The sequence below is a fragment of the Typopeltis vanoorti genome, chromosome 12, assembly GCF_054136105.1.
Source record: "Typopeltis vanoorti isolate ZY-2024b chromosome 12, IOZ_Tvanoo_1.0, whole genome shotgun sequence".
NCBI classification, from domain to species: Eukaryota; Metazoa; Arthropoda; class Arachnida; order Uropygi; family Thelyphonidae; genus Typopeltis; species Typopeltis vanoorti.
Genome location: NC_143560.1, coordinates 69,565,567 through 69,590,898, shown reverse-complemented (window position 1 = coordinate 69,590,898; position 25,332 = coordinate 69,565,567). Strand labels below are relative to the sequence as shown.

The 25,332-nt window shown below is 36.5% G+C and overlaps 1 protein-coding gene across 2 annotated transcripts in view; it reads left to right on the top strand.

The window, feature by feature from the left end:
• Nucleotides 1-25,332, top strand: part of LRR (capping protein regulator and myosin 1 linker 1 leucine rich repeat protein) — a 917,109-nt gene that overhangs the window by 274,939 nt on the left and 616,838 nt on the right. For both annotated transcript variants that reach the window (XM_090401192.1, XM_090401191.1), the window contains exons 12-13: nt 2,214-2,401; nt 22,228-22,305. In XM_090401192.1, coding sequence (XP_090257318.1) covers nt 2,214-2,401; nt 22,228-22,305 — 266 coding nt within the window. The remainder of the gene's footprint in view (nt 1-2,213; nt 2,402-22,227; nt 22,306-25,332) is intronic.

Below are 25,332 nucleotides of genomic sequence, written 5' to 3'. Positions count from 1 at the left end.
ACTAGGCCTAAATCCTTGATATGTATGATGATGACCTGCCAAAGATGGGAAATTTGTGAGTGACACCATTTAGTTCACTTACAAGCCTATAATACTGTTGTTGGTGATGATGGATGATAGATGGTGTTGATGGTAGTAGTGTCATAGTAATAGGAGAAGGTGAGATGTATTTAGCAAAGTATAGTAGAGTGCCCTCCCAAGGTGAGTCCTTGAACTCCCTGGAGGTGTCATGTAATAATAATAATAAAGCATACAGACTCTCGACACACACCTTACCTCACCTTCTGAGTGGTTAAAAACCACTGGAATGCTAAGAATTTGACCTGATGTGCCATCTGTTCAAAGGGCTCAAAGGTGTCAGAATTTGTGACCAATCGAACTGGTCGATTCTCTTCAGAGACCAGGCTCTCAGATTGATTTATGAAACTTTCATAGTTTCTACAAACATTCAGCTCTTTGAAATAATGTTAGTTTTAATATCTACTCTATGTAATTTTACATCACCAAAATTAAGCCTTTTGGCTCTTTCTTTAGTAATTATTTTTATGCACCAAACAAGAGTTCACTTATGAAAAAATACATTTCTCTGACATTTCAGTTTCTTTAGTACTGAACAAAGTTTTTGCTCTCTTAAAGTTTCTGCCACAGAGCTCTTGAGCATCCAGGGATTGGTGTTTTCTGAGGTGGCTTCTATCGGGCCTTGTCAGTGAATGCTTTTCCCTGGAATATGAGTGGTTCTGCTCTGTGCTAGAGTGAGCCAGTCACTGAGTAGAACCTACTTCTGGGTTAAATGATCCTTCAGGTCACTTATTGAGTTTAGAATGAGGATCGCCTAGTTTTTAGAGCAGATTCTTTACTTATATAGTGGTCTCTGAAGAGAACCAACAATTTGAAACAGCTGTCAGGCCAGTGAAGCCTTTATTATTTGGCCAAATGGACTAATAAAAGGTGTATATGGACTCTTTGGACAGCACCCTTCTCTTTTTGGTGAGTTTGACCTGGCATCTATCTTTTATGACATCTCTTTGACTGATCCACAAAAGAAATATTTCTCACAGAAATTTGATGAACATTTTTGTTTGTTGTTAATTCGGAATAACCTCTGTAAAGTTGAATGAATGTTGAATACCACAGACTGTCTGTTCTCACCTTTTTTTTTTTTTTTTTTTCCATGGATTATGTGGAATATTTAGGTTAGCTGAAGAAGGTCCAGCTAACTTCTTTCTCCTAGTCCTTGACCTTTTCTTTAGACAGTTGTTGATCATGCTTTTGTCCTTATCAAACACTGATCAAGATTACACTGTCTTTCTCATAAAAACAATCATATTCACACCAGAATTAAGTTTACTTTTGTGCTATTTTAAAAAGAATCATAAGGAGCATTATTCTTTCTTTCTATCTGTTTCCATTGTGAATCAAATGGTTTTCTATCTGCATCATTATTGTAAACCTATGTTCTCAGTCTGCTACATCATTGTTCCCATATTTTGGAGTCATCAAGATTCTGCTAAAGAGTTTTTCACATTATAGATTACATTTGACCAGAAATTATATTCTTGTTTAATCTTTTACCCAAGTGCAAAGTTCATGCAAAGTATCTCCCTGACATGCTTGTATATAGAGGCTGTTGACTTCAGGTCAGTTGCCTTAGTATCCCGTAATGCATAGCACAGACTTGAGGTCAGCAGCATGTTATATACATGTATTCTAGTCCTGAAGATACTTCATGTGCAAACTTGTATGCATTTGAGTAAAGAATTAAACAAGATAATTTTTTTGCTGGTTATAATTTACTTTTTAACCAAGCGATTTATTAGGATTTTTCCATGTTAAGGCTAAGTTAGCAAGTCTCATATGAAGATGAGAAGTTTTTTAGTTCCTGGATATCCTGAGGAATTTTGTCCCACAAAACAGACAAACTCATTAGAGACCACCCTGATATGCATAACAAGCTCTGAAGGTGTGATTTTGCCAACTTGGTTGACAATGTTGATGGCATAGCATGTCTGTTTTCTAACCAGCAACTTCAAATCCCACTATGTTTGTGATATCATCACCAACATTGTTCTTATTTGGAGTCCTGAAGTGGCTTGAAAATGTTCTTCCAAATATGGAAGAACATTTTCCATATGTGAACATATTAGGTTTGTTTATTTTATTTATTTGAATGATGGATATTCATATTGTAAATCTTTGTTTAAAAATGTTTTAAGGTGCTGGGCAGTTTAGTGGTCCTGTTGGAAGACTGCAGAAGGGATTAATTCACTTGAATCTAGCAAGAGCAGGATTGTCTGCAAAAGGAGTGAATACACTTGCACATGCCCTATCTCTGAACCGGGCCATGCCATCAACCTTAACATACTTAAATTTAAGTGATAATATCTTCAAAGAAGATGTTAACGTAAGTATATCTCATATATGTTTTAAATACTAAATGGATAATTATATACTGTATATCGATGAAGAGAAATATAGCTTATTTGTGGTGATTTGTACTTACTGTTATAGTTAATTCATTCATTATAAAACCCACCAAATTCATTATTATTATTATTATTATTATCGGAGACCTCCATGGAGTCAAGTACTCATCGAGGGAGGCTGTAAATTACCCAACCCAGTTATCATACCTTTCCTTAAATTCATTTTCACTAGATGCACTTACTACCTGCAAGGGCAAATTATTCCACTCACTCACTGCTCTCTGGGAGAAAAACCTAGCTCTTAACCCTTTCTTGACTGAAAACAACCTTAACTTCCATGAATGCCCCCGTGTTCTCTCCCTGCCTTTCATATAACGAAAAATTTCATTATTTGAAATGCTATAACACCCATTCAAAAGTTTATAGACCTCTTTCTCCTGTTAACCAGAGTCTGTAATCCACATACTCGCAATCTGTCCTCATAATCTAAATCCCATAATCTGGATATAATCTTTGTAACTCTTCTTTGCACCCTTTCCACAGCTTCTTTATCCCTTGGAACCTGGGAGACCAAATCTGCACACACTAATCCAAGTGTGATCTTATCAATGTCTTATAAAGAGGCAAAATTACTTCCTTATTCTTATATGTCAAGGTTCGCTTCAACATAGCAATTATACTCTGAGTTGTATTTGCAACTTTTGCTATGTGACCTTTGAACTTTAAATTCTTATCCACCAATACACCAATACACCAGACTTGTATGCATTTGAGTAAAGAATTAAACAAGATAATTTTTTTGCTGGTTATAATTTACTTTTTAACCAAGCGATTAACTCCGCTAATATAATATGCCACTGAAACTCTAATCACGCCAAAGTGCATAACTTTACACTTACTAACATCAAACTGACAGCCATTTTCATTTGCCCAGATTTTCAGTCTATTCAAATCATTTTGTAATTGCTGAATATCAGTAGTATTCCTGGTTGCTCTGCCGATCTTCGCATCATCAGCAAACAATTGCAAATCTGATGATAGGCCCTGTTTGATGTCATTAATGTATAGATTGAACAATAATGGCCCAAGGACTGAACCCTGAGGTACACCACTGGTTACCTTAAATCTGGCAGATTCACACCCACTGTATACCACTTTTTGATATCTATCTGTCAACCATCTCCTGATCCAAGTCAGAAGATTATGTTCCAATCCCATATTCTCCAGTTTACACAACAGTCTATTGTGTGGTATCCTATCAAATGCCTTAGAAAAATCCAACATTATCATAGTGTATCCATTCCCTTTATCCAACTCAGCTGTAACATTGTTATAAAATGTGAGCAAATTGCTGAAACATGACCTTCCTTTAGTAAACCCATGCTGTTCCCTGCAGAGTATAGAATGCTTATCTACCCATTTCTGTATGCGAGTTCTTACCAACTTCTCTAAAATCTTCACTACCACACCAGAGATACTAATGGGTCGGTAGTTAGACACATCAGTTTTTGCACCACCCTTGTTCAATGGAACTATCATACATTCCTTCCATTCCTGTGGTATCATTCCTGAGCTGAGACTCAAGTTTTACAAATGTGTGAAAGGCCTAGCCAATTCAGCTGAACATTCCTGTAACAAACGGGCAGATATTCCATCTGTTCCTATTGACAAATTCTTATCCAAGTTATGCAAGAGCTCTTTAACCTCATTTTCATGAACCTCTAACTCTTCATCCACTTAGCAGTAGCACCATGCATCATGCTACATATACCTGGTTGATATATCTTAGCAAAGTGAGTACTCATTAACTTAACCAATCTCCTTAGCTTCCAACACTCGTGTACCATCTGCATTCAATAAACTTATTCTTTCACATTCATTCTTTCTTTTGCTTGCGGCATAACGATAAAATTCTTTTGGATTGCCGTTAGCTTGCATGGCCAATTTCTTTTCATACTCCATTTTAGCTTTTCTCACAATACTCATTACTTTTCTGGCCTGACCTTTATATATTTCATAACTCCTCTCACTCTTATTCTCATGATATTCTTTCCACATCATCTTCTTCTTGTGGATCTCTCACTTAATAAGGCAGTACATCCATTTCACTCCCAACCTATTTATTCTTTGAACACTAGGGATACATTGCGATAGCACCTCATTTAAGCACTTTTTCAAAGATTCCCATGCAATGCTGACATTTTTTCCATTCAATAACTGATGCCATGGGACCAAAGATAGTATTCTTCTAAGTTGATCATAATTTCCAGCTTTGTAATTCAGCATGTAGACTGATTTATTCGGAGCTTCAATACAAGTAGATACTTCCCAAGAAAGAACAGCATGATCACTGTCACCAATTGGTGGTAAAATAGCCATATTCTTGACAGAGGTCCCTTCTGACACTATGAGCAAATCCAACACTCTTTGACCTCGAGTTCGTTCTTTCACATGCTGCTTAAGAAAGTTATCTCACAACAATTCAGTAAATTCCTGTTCTTTCTGATCGTGAGATTTCTCTTCTACCCAATCAATGTTTGGAAAAATTAAAGTCACCCATAATGATCATTCGCTTGGTACCCATAAGGCTAAATTGGCGATGCATTTCTTCATTCCCTACAACTGAGCTACCAGGTCTATAGACATCTCACCATGTATTTCATTCTGTTAACCTCCACTTCACACCAAATAGACTCCAACTCATCGCCACATGGGACATTATTACCATCATTGTTTTCTTGTATTTCTACCCTAACTGTGCTTAAGTCATCTGATATCATTAGTAGCACTCCTCCTCTCCTATCTCTTCTGTCATTCCTAAAAATAGTATATCCGTTACACTTGATCCCACTTACCCTATCTGATTCTGATTGCCAGGTTTCACTAATGCCAACAATCTTAGACCACATCATATTCAATAAACAAACAAACTCAACCCCCTTTGTTTCTAATGCTCCTGGCATTTGTGTATAGATATAATAAATTACGACCTAGTCCATTCTTGTAATTAGATATGCAATGTATTTGGTCTTGTTCTAGAATTTTCTCTTTTCTCTCCCCAGACATACTTAAAAGGTCTCAACCCAAAGCATATTTTTCCACTCCTTCGCCTCATACATAACCATGTTCAAAGGCATTTATATGTTTATCACGTTTGTATATCATAGCTGAACTTTCACACACATTTTCCCCATTTCTCCCTTGATGATCTAGTTTCCCTGACTGTGCATTAAGTCTCATACCAAGAAGTAATTTCTCCGGGCGTCTGATGCCAATTGAATTCAAGTGATTCTTATACAAATCTTTTCTGCTATCAAACACACCCCACACGTCTAAAAACTCACATCCATATCTTCTGCATAGCCTGCACATGAAATCATTTGCTATCATCGCCCTCCTTCTTAACTCAGTACTATCATATCTAGGTGGTAATCCTACAATTTTTACTCTTTCACATTTCTTTCTCGCGTCTTTCAACAGACCTTTCATATCTTCTGTCATACTATGTTTGTCACCACTTAAATTATTAGTACCTACCAGCACTGCCATTTCTTTTACATTTCGTTTTTGGTTTTCAATTACGTTTGTCATATTTTTAATTTTCGCTCCCAGGAAACTAGAAGTGGTGACTCCTTCGGCAAGTGCAAATTTTAAAATTGAGTCACCATACCATATTACCTCTTTTTTTTTAGATATTAACTGACTTACCTTGTTGTTAATAATATTTTGATTACCAAGTTCAGTATTTTCCTGCCTGTTCTTGTTCTCATCCTTTTTATTATCCTGTTGAAGTTTAAACAAACGTTTTTCCACCTTTTCCCATTCCCTGGTCGATTTCCTCATAATTTCTTTTAACCGAGCTATTTCTAATGTCAACGTATCCTCGGATAAATTATCATTATCACTGCAGCAGTGTTTTTATTCAGGACAAACACCCTTGCTCAGTAGCTACTTTAGCTTTAGTCACTGCCTTGCTACGAGAGTTTTCGGTGCCATTTTTAAGATAACTGGTAATTAATTTACGGAATTAACAACGCATGTAAAGTAAATTAATTAAAGATAACTTTAATGAATCACTTCTATATTTCGACAATGTCACATTGTCATCTTCAGGAACATAAAGATATGGTATGTGCACTAAAGGAACTAACAAAGCAAATGAGGAAGAAATTAAGACACTAATTTTGTTCCTAAAGTCCTAATGGTGCCCTCTTGCGGGCTAATTTGGTAGTCTTGGCCGTTGGGCTGAAGTTCTCATAATGAAAGTCTCCCAAATTTGGGGCAGTTTCATGCACCCAAATTTGTTGAGGTTAGGAACGTTTTTTAGAGCTGCTGAAGATTCTTTGAATAATCTTTCGTATTTAAACTTGCTGCGATGGATTATTTTTGTCTTCTTCCAACGAATTTTATGGTGGGTATCTAAGGCATGGTCTGCCAGCCCAGAGCGGCTGTACTGGTGAAACCGGATGTAGTCTTGGTGTTCTGAAATCCTGATATTTGTTGTTCTGCCTGTTTGGCCAAAGTAGGACAATTTGCAGCTGCAAGGGACCTGGTATACACCAGGTAGGTCTAGGGGAAGTGGTTGGTCTTTGGTAGAGCGGATAAGGGATGCCAACTTTTTATATGGTCTGTAACAGGAAGTAAGGTCATATTTCTTGAGGATATTAGTTATTTTTTCAGAGGTGCCCTGGATGTAGGGGATAGTGATAGACTTGGTGTAGTCTTTATTGTTGAGGGGGGGGGAGGGGGGTTGTGGTTTTCAGGTTTTAGTATTTTTTGGATTTTTTTGGGGTTATAGCCATTGGCTAAGAAAGTGTTGAGGATGTGGTTTAGTTCCATAGTCAGGGCCTTGTCATCTGAGCAGATTAATTTTGCCCTGTTATATAGTGTTTTTATCACCCCATATTGTTGTGAGGGGGGGGGGTGGGATTGCTGGTGAATGTATCTGCCAGTGTGGGTGGGTTTTCTGTAAACAGAGAAAACCAAAGATCCATCAAGCTGGCGGGTGATTAAAGTGTCTAGGAAGGGGAGGGTGTTGTTTTCCTCTTTTTCTAAGGTGAACTGGACTCTGGGATGTTGGTTGTTTAAGTGTGTTAGGAAGGAGTGGAGCGAGTCTGAGCCATGTGGCCAAATAGCAAACACATCATCCACATAACGAAGCCAAATAGTGGGTTTTTGTGGGGCGGAGTTTAAGGCTTTTTCTTCAAATTTCTTCAAGGGTGGGGGAAAGTGGTGAACCCATGCCTGTCCCCTCTATCTGTTGTGGAGTCTGTGGATAGTTCTAATCTGAGAGCTGGTCTTTGACCAGCTCTCAGATTAGAACTATCCACAGACTCCTTAAGAAAGTCACTTCTTGGCCTGTGGAAGTCACCAACAAGCTTAAACCTTATAACTCTAGACCCCCCCGATTATATGGACTCCCAAAAATACATAAACAAAATGTGCCATTACGTCCCATAGTGGATGGCATTGATTCCCCCACATATAAATTAGCCAAACATTTAGCCAAAACGCTCACACACTACACTGGCAACACACCATCACATAAAAAACTCGGCCCACTTTAAAGCCAGTATAGAAAACCTCACACTCCAACACACTGACATAATGGTCAGTTTTGACGTCTCCTCCCTATTCACTAATGTCCCACTCAAAGAAACCCTTGAGCTCATCCAAGCCAAGTTTCCTCCCGATATCTCAGCCCTATTTCAGTTCACAATGAACTCAGGCTATTTCGTTTGGCAAGGAAAGTTCTACAAACAGATAGAGGGGACAGCCATGGGTTCACCACTTTCCCCACCCTTGGCCAATTTCTTTATGGAGACATTTGAAGAAAAAGCCTTAAACTCCCCCCCACAAAAACCCACTATTTGGCTTCGTTATGTGGATGATGTGTTTGCTATTTGGCCACATGGCTCAGACTCGCTCCACTCCTTCCTAACACACTTAAACAACCAACATCCCAGAGTCCAGTTCACCTTAGAAAAAGAGGAAAACAACACCCTCCCCTTCCTAGACACTTTAATCACCCGCCAGCTTGATGGATCTTTGGTTTTCTCTGTTTGCAGAAAACCCACCCACACTGGCAGATACATTCACCAGCAATCCCCCCCCCCCCCTCACAACAATATGGGGTGATAAAAACACTATATAACAGGGCAAAATTAATCTGCTCAGATGACAAGGCCCTGACTATGGAACTAAACCACATCCTCAACACTTTCTTAGCCAATGGCTATAACCCAAAAAAATCCAAAAAATACTAAAACCTGAAAACCACAACCCCCTCCCCCCCTCAACAATAAAGACTACACCAAGTCTATCACTATCCCCTACATCCAGGGCACCTCTGAAAAAATAACTAATATCCTCAAGAAATATGACCTTACTTCCTGTTACAGACCATATAAAAAGTTGGCATCCCTTATCTGCTCTACCAAAGACCAACCACTTCCCCTAGACCTACCTGGTGTATACCAGGTCCCTTGCAGCTGCAAATTGTCCTACTTTGGCCAAACAGGCAGAACAACAAATATCAGGATTTCAGAACACCAAGACTACATCCGGTTTCACCAGTACAGCCGCTCTGGGCTGGCAGACCATGCCTTAGATACCCACCATAAAATTCGTTGGAAGAAGACAAAAATAATCCATCGCAGCAAGTTTAAATACGAAAGATTATTCAAAGAATCTTCAGCAGCTCTAAAAAACGTTCCTAACCTCAACAAATTTGGGTGCATGAAACTGCCCCAAATTTGGGAGACTTTCATTATGAGAACTTCAGCCCAACGGCCAAGACTACCAAATTAGCCCGCAAGAGGGCACCATTAGGACTTTAGGAACAAAATTAGTGTCTTAATTTCTTCCTCATTTGCTTTGTTAGTTCCTTTAGTGCACATACCATATCTTTATGTTCCTGAAGATGACAATGTGACATTGTCGAAATATAGAAGTGATTCATTAAAGTTATCTTTAATTAATTTACTTTAAATGCGTTGTTAATTCCGTAAATTAATTACCAGTTATGTCTAACCAACGTATAAGTCTTACCACTAGAGCCATTTTTAAGAGTAGTAAAAACTAATGGTTTTTCTAAAATTATGTTATAAAATAACATAATTTTAGTACAATAACTACACTAATAAAACTATAATAACATACTAAAAATACACAATTAAATCTAAGGAAACACTTAATACATCAACAAAAATCACAAATCTTTCAGGAGCTCTCTTACAGTATGTCTTTTCATCTGCTAGCCTCGACACCAGTACTAATAGCTAGACTCAATGAATTATGTGAAATCCTGCTTGCCACACAAAATTTACTCATCCAAGATCCCCCACCCCCACTTGTTTAATGATATGTTCCAATAAGTCAGTAGGAGTTTCACAAAATGATTAAAAGTACTCTATCTGGTTGGAGAAGTTTTTTTTTTTTAACTGAATAAAAAAGTTACATTTTGTTCAGTCTGCAGCTACTCACCAACTAGCAAAATCAACTTGCTGTGGGTGAGTGAGTGAGTGTATTTTTTGAGCCCTGCTATGGTCAAAATTATCAAAAATATCAAAATTAATACGAGCCTGATTTTCAGACATGTTTGAAAATCAGGCACTCTCACTTTGCATGTGGATTGTGCTCTTAAGGCCAGTGCATGCTGGCCTTGACTCAGCCGTCCATGGTTGTCAACATCTCTGAGCACAAATGAACTACGGAGGTATCTATTCTAGGAAATGTGCAGTCACAAGCAAGGTCAATGCAATGCGCTGCAGCTTGGCACACCTGTAGTGCGTGCCGTCGTATTTTTGTGATGCGATACAGCCTGCTGCGGCGATAGTGTGCACTTAGCTTTACATTGAATATGAGACCGATTATACTCGACTCTAACTAAGCTGTTCCGTTAAAATTTCAGGATTTGTGAAGTGTTCCATCTCAGGAAAAGTTTGAGAAACCCTGCTCTATAGTAAGATATTTTTTTGGCTCCCTTTCACTTTTGCTTTAGTAGGGTTGTTCACTATATTGCCATGCTTTAGGTATTTTTACATTATGAATATTTAGAATGCTATTTTTATATTTTTTGGCAGTTTATCATTTTAAAATGGCCTTGCGAATTTTTTATCACTTAAAAAACAAAAAAAATGCCTAATTTATATTGCTTCTCCAGTTCACACTAGATGAATTTCATCATCTGGTGTGAAAAATAATACAAATTAGGTGGTTTTCATTCTGTTAAGAGTTGGTCTGGAGTAGCTTGAAAATGTTCCATAGTTGGTCTCAGCAGGGTTTCTCTATTATGTGCAAAAAAAAAAATTAAAAAAAAATATCAATAATAATAGCAAACAAACCCTAAGATCCACCCACCCATAGTACTAATGTACTGTAGGTTTACAACCTTTCATGGGTGTTTCAAAGAGAATGTTATTTGCAGAGATAAACCATACAAAATTTATCACAGTCCTATTACCATAGCCCCCCCCTCCTCTTATCTGCAGATTTTGCTTTCTGTGGTTTCAGTTTATCTGTGTTCAACCCCAGTCCGAAAATATTAAATGGAAAATTCCAGAAAGAAATAATTTATAATTACATAGGCAAAGTGGATACATCCACTTTGCCTAATTTGCCTCTGCTTCAAGTTGCTTTATCTTGCATCTACAAGCTAAAGGGATGGTGGGTGTTGTATTTCTGTAAGCTCTCAGGTCAGAATTACAAAAATTTCATAGTTTCTACAAACATTCGGCTTTGAAATAATGTTGGATCTAGTATCCACTTTGCCTATGTAATTTTACATTGCTGAACTTTTAAATGAAAAAGTGAAAGTTCTTGACTTCATAAAATAATAAATAAATAAATAATTAAAAAAAAAACTTATGCTGAGGTTGCTAAGATTCCATTTACATTCAGATAACTTTTATTGCAGTATATATTGTTATAATTCTTCTATTTTATTATTAGTTATTGTTAATCTCTTACTGTGCATAATTTATAAATTAAACTTTATCATTGGTATGTATGTATGTATGTATGTATAGGATAAAACATGTATATATAGGATTCAGTACCATCTGTGATATCATTTCTTGGAATGTATCCCCACAGATAAGAGGGGATTAGTCTATTAACTATAATAATATTAATAAGAAAAACATTTTGTTAGTTTTTTACCCAGCTGTCCTATGACTTTAGCCATCTCATTTTATCCCAGGCATAAGTGGGATAAGCATTAATATTCCAAGCAAAAGTACTTTTTCAAGATAGTTCTCATTCAAAGAATTATTATTATTAGACCTCCATTGAGTCAGTGACTCATCAAGGGAGGCTCTTCATCACACATACACAGCTCATCATACTGTGACTTGAATGCATTCACTGTCTCTACACTCAGCATACTTACAGGCAGTGCATTCTAACCACAACAACCCTCCATGCAAAAAACAAAAAGCTTAATCCTTACCCCCCCCCTCCGGTACCGTACACCCTTGCTCATGTCCTCCTTATACAGCTTCCAGCTATGTCTTATTGTTCTCCCCCTATTCTCTGAAAAACCTGATCAACATTAATCTGGTAATAGCCGCTTACCAACTTATATGTCTTGATTGTGTCCCTACCCTCACCCTTCTATTCAGTAAATTTATAATCCCTCAATTTGTTTTCATATTTTACATTCCAGAGACCAGAAACTATGTATTAATTGTCTCTGAACCTGTTCCATCATCTCTTCATCCTTTTCAAAGCCAGGCAACAAAATCTGTCCACAGTAATCTATATGCAGTAATCTATAAGATCAAAGTCTTATACAATAGAATCATAACTCCTATGTGTCAGAGTTCTCTGTACATCAGTGCCATAATGCATTGTGCTGTTCTCACAATTTTAACAAGATGACTCCAATGTTTCAGTCCCCCCCCCCCCAGATCCATAATTTCCTCCACTTCTTTTAAGATATCAACAATTTTATACTCTGCATCCCATCTGTGCTTCCCAAATTTTAAAACCTTACATTTTGCTACATTGAACTGGTAGCTTTCTCTCTATTCACTTGCCCAATCACAAAGTCTTCAAGTCCACTTGTAAGGCCACAACATTCATTGTACTTCTCATGGTTTTTCTCAGCTTTGTATCATCTGCAAACAACTGCATATCACCATTCAATCCCTTCTCAATATTATTTGCATGCAAATTAAACAACAATTGACCCAAAAAACAGGCTCTCGGAGCACACCACTGATGATGAGCACACCACAATTTGCTGATACCTATCAGATAGCCAGTTTCCAATCAAGTGCAGTAATCTACTATTCAACCCCATCTGTTCCAGTTTAATTTCCATCTTGTTATATGGCCCCTCTATCAAAGGCTTTAGGAGAATCTAAATATGCCATTGTGCATAGTTTCCCCTTTGTCCAATGTACCTGTCACCTTGTAATAGTAAGTAAGTAGTTAGTTGTTTAATAGCAACATGTGTGTTAGACATGCTATATTTTTTTTTGAATAGGATCTTTACACGTATAAAAAAGAAATCTAAATCTAATTTATTACTCATGTAATAAATTAGATTTAGATGTATTTTGCTCAAGCTCAATATGTCATGAGCTTTTTTCAGAGAAATGACATAAAAACTGGTAAAAACATTTAAATTCTGAATACAAGAACAAGTCATACAGCATGTGTATAATATCACATATTAATTGTATGATGATGGACTGAAGCAGATTAAAATTACTGTTGCATTAATATGGATAAATCTTTGAAAGTTTTTTTTAAATAAATTGTGATATTTAATTAAAAAATTTTTTTTTTTGTTAATTCAACAAAAAACATTTACAAAACTCTTCAAAAACTGCCTTTAACTTCTTGAGTCCACTAATCAGTTAAATTGAAGATAACTTCACCATGTTCTTCCATGCTAAATTCGGTCAGTTTTCCTTTTAGTGTCCCTTAAGTTTTTTTTTTTGTTTTTCATTTTTTTTTTTTTTTTCTAGACTTATTTGATAGTTCACCTCTGAAAGCAGCTAACTTTATTTTTACAACCTTCCTACATTTTTTTTTTTTTTTTTTGCTATTCAATTTTATCCTACTTAAATCTAAATCGTAATTATTTCTTATTTCATATGCCCTGCATATATACACATGCATCCTGAGCTAATCTGAAGTTATTACTATCAGTATAAAATAGTTAAAGTTTCTAATTCTTGTGTGTTATCCCCAGAAATCAATACCCTCAGTATTTTAGACATCTCATGTGCAGTCATAGACACTGCAATTTTGGCAGCCTCAAGTGGAATGTCTTTATTCTCCACTTCACCCCCCCCCCTACTTTTAGTCCCAAGCTGTGACCTATAATGTAGTACAATGGTCATATCATTAGGGTGTTTTTTTTAGGATAAATAAAGTCATTATCCCTATTTGTCAATGTCATTCTTAACATCTAAGTGCTTCTTATGCTTTTTTGCATTATGTTCTCTTAACTTTGACTCCCTGTCTGTTATTACCCCCTAAATTCATAGTTCTCATCTCATCTCATCTGTATCTTGCAGTCTGATTCCATTAACATAATACACAGTATATAATTTTTTTTTTCATTCCAGTGCATAATTCATGACTGATGTGCATAATTGTCACATCAGTCAATGTGACACCAGTGTCACATTGAACTAGCAATCATTATTCTGTGGTTGCATTCTCTGCCTATTTAAACTGTACTGCTGGTTGTTTACATATCCTTTATTAACTATTGCCCTTCTCACTTTAGTATCATCAGCAAACAAATAGATATTTCCCCTCAAATTATTCCCAGTATCATTAATTTATAAACTTAAACAGCAGTGGCTCAAGTACAGATCCCTCTTACACCACTGGTCATCTCCCTCTCCTTAATTTAATTTCATCATAGACTATTCACTGCCCATCAGCCACCCTGTTATCCATTTCACTTTTTTCATTGATCATCTCCATTTGTTGCATTTTATATAATACATTTCTATATACCTTTGTAAATTTAGCAGTATCATGGTATTTTCATTTCCTTTTTCCATCTCAGCTGTCGTTTTATTTTAGAAAGTAGTAAATTACTTAACAAGGCTGTCATAGAACTGTACTCCCATCATAGAATAATACATTCCTATCCATCCATTCCTGAATTTGGATCTTAACCTATTTTTCCAGTACCTTATCTGCCACCCCTTAAATTTTTCAGCATGTAAGTTGTGGGGGATTGGGGTTACCACCAAGACTGGAATACTTGGGTATCTAGGCTAAACAAGGTTCTTCTGATAAAAGATTAAAAGAGGGCATGCAATATGCTGTTTTTGATATAGTAAGAGGTGATTTGTCCAAGGAATTAGAGGAGAAGAATGATGCCATGAGTCTGTTACATGTCACCATGGTAACATCTGAATGTGAAAAGAGATAGCAGTACTAATGGGCAGAAGAGAACAACCATTGGTTTGACTAGGGACCAGAAAGTATAGTTCACATTTGTACGATTGGCTGGTGTTTTGAATTGACATTTTCAAAATCAGGTAGTATTTATTATGTATCTGTTGCAAGTTTTTGTGTAGACCAAGTAAATTTTTTTTCCCCAAACATTCATATTTTCTGCATTTTTAATTTGAACAGCCTATACACACTTGATAGAAAAACTCACAAGAGTTTCATAACATGCCAGAATTATGAGTGGAGTATAATTATGTAAGCTCTCCTCTTGAGGAGTCTAACCATCACCTTGTAGATAATTTGTTTTCTACAGTTCATCCTTGCCATTCTCAGCCTTTATGGTCCTACAATAGTGCCAATCAGAATGACATTTGGGATCTCTCTGTCTCATTTTCATTGATTATTGCTGTCACTCTTCCGATCATCATCATCATCATATTCCTGCCATGTACCCTCAAGGGGTGTACAGGATACGACAGTACTACATGAAAAAATTACATCATTACTAACTTCCTATCTACAATTTTCCTCCAAATCAGTCTGTTACTTGTCAAGACTCCAACATTATCAGATCTTATATTTCTATCGTCTAAGGCACTTTGTACCGTATCAATCCACCTATATCTTGGTCTTCCTCTGGGTTGTTTTCCTGCCACCCTGGCAGAGAACACTTGTTTTGCTAATCTTTCCTCTCCCATTCTATTTAAGTGACCATACCATCTGAGATTAGCTCTGCTAATGCATTCCTGGATGCTGACAATGTCAAGTTCTTTCCTAATATCCTCATTTTTAATATGATATTGCCATTGATGCCATCTGTTCACGCCTCTAATCTTTCTCAGGACTCTCATATCTGCGGTCAAGTGTTTTACTTCTGACCCAGCTCTCAGATCCATAAGTTAAAATTGGTTTGAACACAGTCTTGTATACAGCTAATTTAGTGTTCCGACTAATTTCTTTCTTATTCCATATGAATTTATTCAATTGACTTCCCACGATACCAGCTTTGCTGATTCTGTTGTCTATTTCTATATTTAGTTTACCATCTTCAGTAAAAATTGTGCCTAAGTAGCTGAAATGTTTTACTTGTTCCACAGGTTCTCCATTCACAACACAGTTGACATTTTCAATGATTCTGCCTATTTTCATTGTCTTTGTCTTTTTATTGCTGACCTTCATACCATATCTATTACAACAGCTATTCAATTTAGTCAGAGAATCTTGCAGACTTGTAGCGGATTTATTTAGAAGTATAACATCATCCGCATAAAGCAAAGAGCTGACATTAACATCCCCAATTTTGATATCAGGTTTAATACCACATTCCTTCATAATGTGATCCATATAGATAATGAATAACAGAGGGGATAATGTACATCCTTGTCTCACACCAGATTTAACATTAAACCATCTTCCTGTACTTCCTTCATTCTAACTGCTGACTCACAACTCAAATAAAGACTAAGTATTGCTTGATATAATGCCCCATTGACACCATATAACTGCAGCGTATTGAATAGCTTCTCTCTTGGCACCTTGTCATATGCCTTTTCCAAATCGACATAACTTAAATACAGATCTTTGTTATATTCCCATGCTTTCTCGACTATTTGTCGTAAAGTGAAGATCTGATCCTGACAGCCTCTATTTGGCCTGAATCCAGCTTGTTCTTCACCAAGCTTTTCTTCCACAATTCTTCTCAACCGTTTCTCAAGTATACTTGCATAGATCTTGCCAGGAACACTCAGTAGGGAAATACCTCTGTAATTCTCACATTCAGTTTTATTTCCCTTTTTATATATGGGTACTATGAGAGCTCTACTCCAATCATCGGGAATTCGTCCCTCTGTCCAGGCTTTCTGAACTATGCAGTGCAGCCACTGTAAGACTCTTATACCACCATACTTCAGCATTTCTGGTCGAATATCATCTACTCCTGCTGCCTTTCCACATTTCAAGCCTTTGATGGCTTTTTCTACTTCAAGTATGGATATGTATTCCTGACTGCATGCCTGGTCAGTATTTTTTATCACTGTGCTGTCATCACTGCTTGTTTCATTTAGCAGTTTTTCAAAGTAATTACTCCATACTTCAAGGATATCTTTTTCTCCTGTTTTCATTTCACCTTTATCATCTCTAATTCCTTTTACAGCACTCTTTCCTCCATTCCTAAGCTTCTTCAACAACCTCCAGAATATTTTGCCACCTTCTTGATATATATTTTCTATATTCTTGCCGAAGTCCTCCCATGACTTTTGTTTAGCTAGTTTTACACACTGTTTAGCTTTCTTACATTTGTCTCTGTATTCTGTAAGAGTAAAAGCTGACTTATATGCCAGGAACTTTTGGTATGCTTTCTTCTTTTCCTTCACTGCCTCTTTAACTTCCTGTGTCCACCAGGGAGTTCTGATTTTTTTATCTTTGCACACAACCTCACCACATGCCTCTCTGGCAGAATCAATCAATGTTTCCTTCAGAGTTTGCCACTGAATCTCCAAGGTTTGATTCCTGTTCTCAAACTCTTTCATTTTCTTTTCAATAATATTTCTGTATTTTAGTCTACAGTTCACATCTGAGAGCTGCTCAACTTTTATTCGCTTTAAAACTTTCTTACATGTTATTCTTTTCAATATGAAATTCAATTTTATCCTGCTCAAGACTAAATAGTGATCACTTCCAATTTCAAATCCTCTGTACACTCTGGTGTCCTGCACCAGGGAGAAAACATCACTATCAACAATAACATAGTCAATGAGACTTTTTTTATTCCTAGCCTCTTCTCTCCATGTGAATTTGTGCACATTTTTATGTTGGAACATGGTGTTAGTAATAACCAGTCCATGTCCTGAGCAGAAATCCAACAGATATTTCCCATTATTATTAGCTTTGCTCTTTTCTCCAAATTTTCCCAAAATATTTTTGTATGTCTCACAATCATTTCCTACTCTACTATTTAGATCCCCAACAAGGACCAACTTTTCCTTTTTCATTGTGTCAGTTGCTTTTTCTAAAGCCTCAAAAAATTCCTCCACTTCTACCTTAGTAGAACCTTCTGTGGGACCATAGGCACAAATAAGTCTCATTGTCCAGTTCCCCATTCTCATATTTGCCCACATTACTCTACTTGAGACTGACTGCCATTCAAGAAGATTAGCCTCGCATTTTGTGTTGAATACTATGGCTACTCCTTCTTTTCCTTGATTGTTATTGCCTGACTACTCTCTTCCGATTCTAGCACTTATTCTGATCTCATAATAATAATTATTCTCACTGCTATGAACACTTTTATTCCCTAGTCCATCCAAGCACTTGATCTTTATCCAAACTTTGGATCTCCAACAATTGTGCTAAATCATTTCTAGTCAAAAAATTCAGCATATGCCCAATGGCTCAAGTAAAATACTTTAGCATCTCATTGAGTTTATACTGCAGCTCATAACAACTGCAAAAAATAGGGAAAGAAACAAAATCTAAAGCTTACTATGTTTCTCTCCTGTTCAACTGGCAGTTGAGCCTTCTGGTTCTCTCCTACTGCTTTTCCAAAGCATATAAGAGATTTCTTCATGATCTTCTATAGTACTTCCACTGTCTGTTGTTATAGCAGAAATGGTAGTGTACCCTTGTAATTTTTCCAGTGAAACTGGAGTTATACTAGGCTAAGGAGAATGGATCTCAGTTTAATGTGACAAAGTGTAAGATTATGCATTTTGCAGCTAAAAGATTATCAGCAGTATACCGCATTGGTGGAACCATACTTCAGGAAATTGATGAAGCCAGAGACTTGGGAGTATTAGTAGATAGGGAGTTAAAGTTTAAGGTGCACATAAAGCAGCTCATCAAATCACTTGGTTACTGAAGAATACTTTGATAAGCAGAAACAAGCAGGTTATTGTTCCTCTTTATCAAGTCTGGATAAGATCCCATCTTGACTACTGTGAGTAGATCTGGGTGCCAGGGTTTCTTGGTGATGATGAGGAGGTTGTGAACAGGATCCAGAGGCGAATGACTAAGATGGTAGTAGGTCTATGGACAGCTTGAAGTTTTGTGGGTTACAGAAACTGTCTGATGGGCAGAAAAGGGGTGATGTGATTGAGACATTCAAATTACTGAGGGGTTTTTACAAGATTAATTCAGAGGACATTTTTCAGAACAGGTGTGGTGGTGAGAGAACTAGAGGCCATCCATGAAAACTGAGCAAGAGTGTAGTTAGTAAAGATGTTAGAACAAGGTTTTTTATTTGGAGAATGGTGAATGAGTGAAATAGGTTACCAGAGTCTGTTTTGGGTGCCATGACTGTGAATGAGTTCAAGCAAAGTACGATAGATACTGTGCAAATGCTGAATAGTTCTTGACGTGATGTTTAGAGCCTCCCTTGATGAGTCTAAGAACTCCTTGGAGTTGCCCATAATAATAATAATAAAAGAAATACATTGTGGGTGTGTCTATGAAGTTAATGTGCATGCATCATGCTCTAATAAGAGCATGATGCAGAGTGCTCTAGATGTGACCATAAAGATAAAGCATATCTTTTGGCATCAGCTATTTCCTCCAACTCTTGCATAGATGACCAAGGTAAATCTCCTTTGATTATTTCACAAACTACTCACAGTATGCTTCTCTGAAATTTTGCCAGCATATTAGAAAAATAATCAGTGAACTTACACCCATATTGTACAATCTCTTCAAGAAGCTGTCATACTCATTTGGCATCTATCCTGCATCTTGGAAGTAAGCTTTTAATCCATCTGGTTCCCAAAGAAAAAAGAGTTGAAAGTTAATCAAAATATCATCCTATTTCACTAACTATAGTACTCTCATAAAAAAAAAAAAAAATGGAAAAGGTCATTAACAGCCAACTGCTTCACTACTTGGAAATTCATCAGTCACTTAGTGATCATCAGTATCAATTCTGTTATTCTCATTCCACAGCAGATATCCCAGCCAACCTCACCCACCTTATGGCACAAGCCATGGAAAGGTTTGGAGAAACTCAAGTGATTGTTCTTGATATTTCCAAGGCATTTGCTCAAGTGTGGCATCGAGGCCGTCTTACCAAGCTATCATCTTATGGTATTCCCCCCTCCTCTTTTTGAATCAGTTATCAACTTCCTCATCAGTATCAATTCTGTTATTCTCATTCCACAGCAGATATCCCAGCCAACCTCACCCACCTTATGGCACAAGCCATGGAAAGGTTTGGAGAAACTCAAGTGATTGTTCTTGATATTTCCAAGGCATTTGCTCAAGTGAGGCATCGAGGCCGTCTTACCAAGCTATCATCTTATGGTATTCCCCCTCCTCTTTTTGAATCAGTTATCAACTTCCTCACCAGTCTTTCATTGCCGGGTCATTGTTGATGTTTCCTTTCATTAGATTTGTCTGTAAATACTGTTGTACCTCAGGGCTCTGTGTTTTCACCTACACTCTTCCCCCTATATATATATCAGTGATCTCCCTCTCTCTCTCTCTCTCACATATCCAATCCTATTCATATTTTTTGGTGATGACAAACTCTCCACTTTTACATTTTCAATACCTTGTAGTGCTGAGGTAATTCACACTTCAAAATTTTCTTTAACCAACACCTTAAACACTAATATCCTTGACCTCCTGAAGTGAGGTGAGAATAACCTGGTGAATTTGAATGCTTCCAAATGCAGTCCTGTCTCATTTCTTAGTAGATGAAGTAAGACAGGACTGCATTTTCTGTCATTTTTGACTATGTCTTGCTCCCATCCAGGATCATCGTTCTCTTCTTGAGTTGATTTTAATGTCTTGTTTGGTCTGACTCGAGCTTATCAGGTCTGTAGCCTCTTCTACCTCCAAAAACACTTGTTATTCTTTTATTATTATTATTATTATTACAAACAGTACTTCTCTCCTGCACAACTCCTGACACTTTATAAAGCACATCCACTTGACCTTAAAATATTGTTCCCATGTTTGTGATGATGCCTGTTATAAATTTAGTTTAATCCTTTATCCAAGTGTAAGCAAACAGAGTTTGCACCTGAAGTATCTTCAGGACTGAGACAACTCGTTTTAAAGGTGGACTATGCTCTCATCACTTGTCTTAGTATCTCCCATAATGCAAAGCACATCTCTTTGCAGACATGTATAATGCTATGCATTAAGGGAAGGGCCACCACCCAGACTGGTTTTGACCTTTATTAAGGTCTCGTCAGTGGGAGCCAGACCCAGAGGTGGTGATACTAAGGTGGATGTAACGGAGAAGTCATATTTACCTATACAAGTTGCCAAAAGGTGTCTCACCTTATTATTAAATTACTTTGGATTTAGAAAAAGATGTTGGAAGTTTTTTTTCACTTGGTTAGACTATAATAAATTTAGTTTAATCCTTTATACAAGTGTAAGCAAACAAAGTTTGCATCTGAAGTATCTTCAGGACTGAGGCAATTAGTGGTAAAGGTGGACTAAGCTCTCATCACTTGTCTTAGTATCTCCTATAATGCAAAGCACATCTCCTTGCAGACATGTATAATGCTATGCATTAAGGGTCTGGGTAGTGGCCCTCCCCTTAATGCATAGCATTATACATGTCTGCAAGGAGTCTAACCAAGTGGAAAAAACTTCCAACATCTTTCTCTAAAAAAAAATACTTGCTTGTATTCAGAAGATAACAGTCCACTTAACTGATGACCTCCTTCTCTCACTAACTATGTTGGGAGATGCTCTGTTGCTACATTATATCTTTTATGTAGGCATTTTCATAGACACTCCTCAAACTAGCCACTCCATTCTTCCACTTTCTTCTACTCACTTTGGAACATGAGAAGCTCCCAGTTTACGCCCATTTCCAGTTCAGCTCAAAACTCATCGAACTGATTTCTCATCCTCCTTCATTGCCTACACCTTTGCTCTTTGGAACAGTCATCTCCATGCTGGTTTCCCTCAATGATTGCAACCCTCAGGTATTCAAGAAACATATCAACCAGTTCCTTTCTTCTTTTAATCACTTGTCCACAGTGTCATATCATAGGTCTTGGGACCTGTCTTGTGTGGAACTAATGGGGAAGTGGGGGGGGGAGGATTTTTATTGTGGATTACCTGAAATAGTATGCTTTTCAAAGTTTTGTATGTTTATAGTTTTTCTACTCAACCAAAAGTAACCAATCTAAACAAAAAGTTTATAAAATAAACTCTTTGACTTTTGCATTGTGTTCATAAATATTAAAAGTGATCTTATTTCAATAACATCACCATACTTTGGATATAGTTGATTTTTGATGAACATAGGATGTTTATCAAAAATCTACTATATCCAAACTGGGGTTAAACATATTTTCATGTCCATAAACTTGTGTAATTTAGTATAGTTACATATACTCTTTTTTTTGTTGTTTGTTTCTAGAATTTGTACAACTTTTTAGCCCAGCCAAATGCACTAACTCATTTGGACCTTTCTGGTACTGAATGTGCTTTAGACACAGTAAGTAATATAATTGTATATAATGTTATCATTATAATAAGGTTTGTAAAAATTGCTGTCACTAGTATTAGATGTACCGTAATCTACCATTTATCTAACTACTGTGGGAAGGCAATTTGCATATCTGATAAGTGAATTTAAGTGAATGTACAGTTACGTGGTACTGTACAAGCAGTTGGTTCATATACAATAATTAGTTAATTGAAGAATCATTCTTTTGAAGGATGGATAAATGGTAGATTACTATAATATCTTTTTCTTATTTTACATTAAGACCAAATGAAATATCCTTTTTCACTTGCTTTCTGTATTATATTCTGCTTTCCCAAAACAGAGTATTTTATATGGAATATAATCATTTATAGGATTTCATTTATTTTAATTGAACATGTTCTAATTGTGCATATATAAGAACAACTATGATGGGCAAATGATTCAATGTGCAGGCAGTGTATAAGAAATGGTTGTGAGTTTTTCTATGTATGGAATCAGTTTGAGGGAAGAATGGGTTCATATAAGAAGTTTGTTCTGCACTTAAATTCCTTTGGTATCAGGAGTTTGGAAGAATTTTTGGTGAGATCTAATATATACAGAGTCAGGGAAACTAGATCATCATTAGGTGAATGGTGAGAATATGAGCGTAAGAGCAGCTAAGATGCGCCAGCCATGTTAATGATATGAAAGCACTCAGTGAGGAAGGTCAGTTGTGATGAAAGGATGATTGTATGCTTATTCATTTCGAACTCATTTAGTATATGCAGGATGTCTACACTCATATCTAAGCAAGGTATTAGATATGAATAGAGATCTGCAAATTGTCCAACTGTATCACATAAACTGCAGAGATGACTGTATAAAAAACCTGGAGGCAATTTATGTCTGTACACAAATACCAGAAGTATCACGAGCAAAGAGATTAAGGTTTGTTGCTTTGTTGCAGATGTTTTGACCTCAGATTATGGGCATTACTGAGATCTGATACTCTCTGCCATAGCCTCTTCATCATCCAAAATATTTATGCTTTTCTATTTCTACAGCACTTGTAAAGCAAAAGCTAACACTATGAATTGCGAATCCTCCAATCATGGATTACCACTAACACAATTATCTGATTCGCCTAAAAATTCTTTCCAATTCTTGAGGTTATCCAGAAGTGGGCACTCAATTGATCTATGACCCCCCCCCACTCTCTCTCTCTCTCTCTCTCTCTCTCTCTCACCCAGATTTACTCCATATTTGCTGTCGCATAAGTGTTCTGTTTCTGGCTTCTATATCTTCTATGTACTTATTTTATGGATAGCTCTGTTGAACTGACCACTGCCATTCCTCTACTTTCTTCCAATACTGTAAGAGCTTGACTTATCGCAGCTGTTGGTTAGCATCCATTTACTCTCCAACTTGACTTATCAACTTATCTTCCTTGTCCTCTTTACTTCCATCTACCTATCTCCCTTCTCACTCCATTTTATTTTCTTGAAAGACTATATTCTTTGGCTGTTTAAGAAACTTTCAATGGATTTCTTTCTACTCCCACCGCAGCACACATGGTACTACTGATATGATATAGGTTTTGCAATCTTTTGTGTGTATGGTCTAATATATATATATATATATATATATATATATATATATATATATACACACACATAAAGATTTTGTATCCTTTAGTTATGAAAGACAGAATTAGTAAATATTGGTGCTTTTTCAACCACACCAAACACTGCCTGCAATGGATGAAATTTATCAACCACCTTTCAGTTTGTATTATAAATAATAACACATAGTGTAAGGTGTTTTACTATTATTATTATTCCACTCATTCACTACTCTCCAAACAAAAAAATCTAATCCTCCCAAAGTGCTAATTGCACTTTTGCTTGATTTCCAGGGATGCTGCTGTTCTGAAAAATTTCTTCCTCATCAATCTATCAAAACCTCTCAGTAATTTGTATGACTCAATCATTTTGCCCTTTTTTTCTATTAATCATATTCTGTAACCTACAAATTTTCACCTTATTTTCATAAAGAGCATTTCATAGAACTGCAGCCATCTTGGTCACTCACCTCTGGATCTAATCCAGAGGTCTTACCAAGGTCTTATAAAGAAATGTAATAACATGCTTATCTCTGTTTGCTAGGGTATTCTTCAGTAACCAAATAATTCAATAAGATTTTTTGCCACTTTTGCAATATGCCCGCGAAACTTCATCCACCAACATCCTTCAGTTGATTTCCATAAATATGACATACACATGGTAATCTTTTCACCCCAAAATGCATTAACTTACATTTCGCCACATTAAACTACATCTGTTATCCTTAAGTCCATATTGCTATTCTATTTAAATTATCTTGCAAAATTTCAACATCATCTTTATTAACTGCTTTGCATCATCAGAAAACAACTGAATATTTTATCTCAAATCATTTCCGCTATCATTAATGTATAAATCAAATAATAGTGGCCCAAGTACAGAGCCCTGTGGCATACCACTACTCACAGGCTTTCGACTGGATCCTACTCCTGCAGTATAGGAAAAAAAAAGAAAAAAGAAAAAACAATCAGTTTGCTTTTTTTTGGGGGGGGGGCTGTTAGTCTTTTGTCAACAGGATGCCACACAAAAAAATGTGACTATTAAAACTTTAATTCATCCTGCCCATGGTTTATGTTCTACAGATGCCTTAATATGTTTATAATGAAACATACAAACAGCAAGATTGTGACAAAAACGAAGTCTTCCTCAAAAACTAATCCTAGAAAAAAAAGATAGAACAAGCACATCATACAACTGACACTAAATTTCTACAATAAAAACTCTCTTTCACACCCACTTTACTAACATCTGAGTAATACCAACATAAATGGCATTCACCATCATTTACAGTCATCCAAAACCAGATATCTTATTCTTGACAGTAACCCAAATTACATCTACATTGTATTATCCATCTTCAATGACCAAATTATGCACTTTGCAATTCCTTTCACAACAAGAGTGGCATGTCTGCCTTAGTGAAATCTGATAT